A 4,032-nucleotide genomic window follows, 5' to 3' on the forward strand; every position below is an offset into this window, starting at 1 on the left:
CATGTTCTAAAACACAACTATTGTTAAATCTATGGCTTTAGGTAGGATACTTGCAATGTTACCTCCTCTATCCAGAAACTCCATGGCACTACAAGGCAGTTACTTTACATATCTGTAATTAAGTTACAATTACTTTATTATATATTAGGACCTAAAATATTTTGGACACATGAAAATACAGGAGATGTGGTGAGAACACAGGAATTTTAATTCTGTAAACCATACATTCGAGTAATCAGTAACACAATGTTGCCCACTGAGAACTGGGGCCTGGGCTGAAAACTTGTCTCTTCCCCAGTGCAATATCATACAACACTCCCAAGAGCTAACAACAGGTCTGTCCAGATGCTAAGACCAGGGACTTCGAAATCTCCATCTTGAGCCTTATAGGACTTCAGGGCAGTTAGAACTTCATCTTTCAGAGGAGGAGGGGCCTGACAGAGGCTTTGAAACCTGCTGAACAACTCCTCCCAGGGCACATCCTGGGGCTCAGTTCCAATCCAAAGGCCTTTCGGAAGGTCATAGTGCAGTTGGCGACCCCAGTTTGTGAGCAGACCCAGATAGACAGGGGACAGCTCTGGATGGCGCCCCGCCACGGAAGTTAGAAGCTCGGCTGGGAGGTTGCGGCAAAAGGCAACCGCGATATCTGATTTCCCCAGAAGCCAACGAAGCAGCTCTTGACGCCCGTCTCCCGGTGTTCTGGGGCTGCCTACTCCCAATTCCTCTTCTTGGAGTCGGGGGGATGCCGCCGGCAGCAGCAGCGCGGCCGCCACCACCTTCAGGAAGTTGCTCTGGGGCAGGCGCTCCCACAGGCGGCTGAGAAGCCTGCCAGGACCCTCAGCTTCGGCTTCCCCCACCTCCTGCAGACGCCTCAGAAGCAGCTCCGCCTGCGTCTTCATCACTGAGTCCTTCTGAAGGACCGGGTTCTCCCTGTAGGCGTGGAAGCGCAGCATGTGGGCAGCGGCCCGGCAGCGGGCGAAGCGGGCCAGGCTGCCCTGGAGCGCCTCCTCCTCGGCGTCCGGAACGCCGGGGCCGGGAAAGAGCTGCTGAAGCAGGAAGTGAAAGGAGGCATCTCCGAGGGCCGGGTTCGCCAGCAGTCGCAGAGACAGCAGCTGGTCACAGTGCCCCAAGGCCTGGAAGTTCGCCAAGCCCGGGGCTGGAGCGGGCCCAGAGTCACCCTCCTGCTTCCACTGGTTTTGCAGTCGCTGCTCCAGAACTTTGCGAATACGGGCATGGCGGCCAAAGCGCCTGTGGATGTGGCGCAGGTAGCCCGCCCACTGTAAAGCCCTGCGAACGGTTGCGGGGTCCCAAGTGCTGACGTGGGTTGTGCGGGAGACAGCCAGAACCTCAGAGAAACGATCCAAGTGCTCCAGAAGTGAGTCCATGGGGGCGCCGCAGGGCCTTACTTCCGCCTTCACCGTGGCGACGGAGACTCTTTGCGTGTTGATTGGTGCGTCGGTCAAATGATACGCCTCTCTGCAATGCTATTGGATTAAATGCCTGTCAATCTCACAGCGGCCTTAACCTGGGTACCTGGTCTCCGGGAAATTTAAGCCTGAGCAAAGGCCTGTATTTCACCATGGATGTTGAGGGGATTTTTAAGCAAGGAAGATTGAATGAAGGGCTAGGACTGGAAAATTACCGGATCCACGTGGGAGATGCTGCTGCTGCTATTTACGGAGGTCTCCGTGCTTCCTTTCGCTTTAGAAAAGTCTCTAGTAGAAATTTCCTAAGTTTTGCGTGAGTAAATCTGTGTTAATTAAGGTTCATCATAATTGAGGAAAGTCAGAGACGTGCTGTTACATATAAGAAAATGTTATTAAATGAAAATTTTAGTTCATTTCAGTTTAGTAAAAAGGTACTGACCCAAGTAATTAATGCTAGACACTATGCTAAATCCTGGGCCTTGACCTTATCCTTTCATTATTAGAACTTGAATTCTAGGTCAAGTGAAACTTCAAGATTAACACTTTCTTAAAATGTTAAAGAATGTAAAATTTTATTTCAGAGTTTCACTGTTGTTTTTCGTTTTTGTAATTTCCAAAGCAGAATAGCTAAATTGACTCTTATTTCACCCAACTAATTGAACTATGTGGCATTTAACTGTGGGAGTTAAGCATTCGTAAACAAGCATCAGAAAAAGAGGCTTTCACAAAAAGCCTACCTCATATGATCCTGGTGAGGATTAAATAAAATGATAAATGTGAAATGCCATCTTTGGTATTTTGGCTGTCTTTTAGTATCCATTCTATCATTACCCTAACTCCCTTTGCATAATAAAGATTCAGTTTTGAGTACTGATTGCAGCTCACAGTGGAGCGGTAGGCTGCTTTGAGCTAATTGTGTTAATCCAACCCTCTCTTAATTTAGTAATTAATTTAGGAAACCCAGTCTTAAGCAGACCAATGTGTAGTGTTTCCTAACGACAGAAATTTGTTCAGAAATGGCCAGGTGAATCAATTCTAATCAGTGAGGCCTATATAATTACTTTTCTTACTCTTCAGAGTTGGTAGATCATGAACATTGACCAGTATGAAGTGATAGTTGTATTGGACAATGCAGCTGTATACAAGCTGGATATCAAGCATGCTTAAGAAATTGTTTCTTCCTCTTGATGCTGTTGAATATTTTTATGAAGCCCAAAAGCTACCAGATCCATCTTTCCCTGAACCAATGAATTTCAGAATCACAAGGAATACGTTGGATTAAGACAACTCTCAAATTAACCCTGTTTAAGATTATAACACTATATATTCCCATTTCTTTTGCCAGTTTTATTTCTGTAGCTTTCATCTAAATATACCGAAGTAATACCAGTTTTCAGAACAGCAGTGTATGGGGCATATAAACACTCTCTGAACACTGCTATTATTTTTAATGTTATATAAGCCTCAGAAGTGAATATCTTCTCATGTCTTCTCCAGATTCTGTTCCTCTGTAATATAAAAGAGCAACCACCAACAATCTATGGTCAAAGGTGGAGAAAATTTTAGCAAAGAAACACGCAGCTTGATGTTGCCATATTTACTGTTGGTCCTGAGAGATTTCTGATGCATTCTTTTCCTATGGACTATTAAGACTTGAAAAATCAAGTTGTGCCATGCTCTAGGTTAGGTTTCATATTTTTAGTTATTTTAAGATATGCATTATGTCAGAAATTATAGGACACTGGAACTGGGAGACCAATGAAAACATAGTATTCTGATGCCCCTTTGTATTACTCTGAACAATGTTATATTCACGTATTGACACTTATTTCAGTCCTCTGCTTGTGGAAATAATGCTTTTTTATAGGAACAAGCAGACCTGGACTCTACATCTTCAGGCAGGGCAGACTTAGAGGGGTTTTTTCTCTCATTCTAGAATCAGTTTCATGGAAGGAAAGTGCTTTGGCAGTTTGCAATCACTCTGAGGGCAAATACTATGGGCAATGGTTACACCTGATCCTAACTCAGTTACTTGATTCAAGACTGAGTTTTGAGTAGGTCTCTCTATATTCTCCAGTAGCAACAATAAATAACAAGCTGACACAACTTTTGAAGACAGATTTCTTATAGAAACTTTACAAACATACTTGCCACTTTTTGTGACAATGTAGTCTTTTTCTCAGAGGTGATACGTCTTAGTGGGAGTTATTTATATAAAATCAAAAATTTCTTTGTTTTACTTGCTTCCATTACAAAGGGGGAAAGTCATCAAATGAATTTTAATGGACAGAGGACATTAGATGTGTACAGAGTAATTTGACAATGAAGTCCAGGAACCAATGGCTTTAACTTGCATCCTATGTTCCTGTACCTAGTCTCTGATCAGATTGTAGAACATCATACCAAATCTCAAAAACATTACATTTATATATCTTAAAAACAACAACAACAACAGTGTTGATCTTTTTACTCTTTGGAACGGTTTTCAGAAAGGTAACTGACTATAACTAAGCAAATGTTTTTCTGGATCTTAAACTTTTCGATCAGTGTATGGTGGGAAAGTTTACAACTGTATGTTATAAACATCGATCTCCTTTGGCCTTGG

At 43.4% G+C, this 4,032-nt stretch overlaps 1 protein-coding gene across 1 annotated transcript; it reads right to left on the reverse strand.

Annotated features, from left to right (window-relative positions):
- Positions 1-287: 287 nt before the first annotated feature.
- On the reverse strand, positions 288-1,385 carry FANCF (FA complementation group F). Its single transcript, XM_068978855.1, has one exon. It carries the CDS (start codon positions 1,383-1,385, stop codon positions 306-308), a length of 1,080 nt encoding a protein of 359 aa, XP_068834956.1. The 3' UTR covers positions 288-305.
- Positions 1,386-4,032: the final 2,647 nt, after the last annotated feature.

Source organism: Capricornis sumatraensis, chromosome 8 (genome assembly GCF_032405125.1).
Source record: "Capricornis sumatraensis isolate serow.1 chromosome 8, serow.2, whole genome shotgun sequence".
Taxonomy (NCBI): Eukaryota; Metazoa; Chordata; class Mammalia; order Artiodactyla; family Bovidae; genus Capricornis; species Capricornis sumatraensis.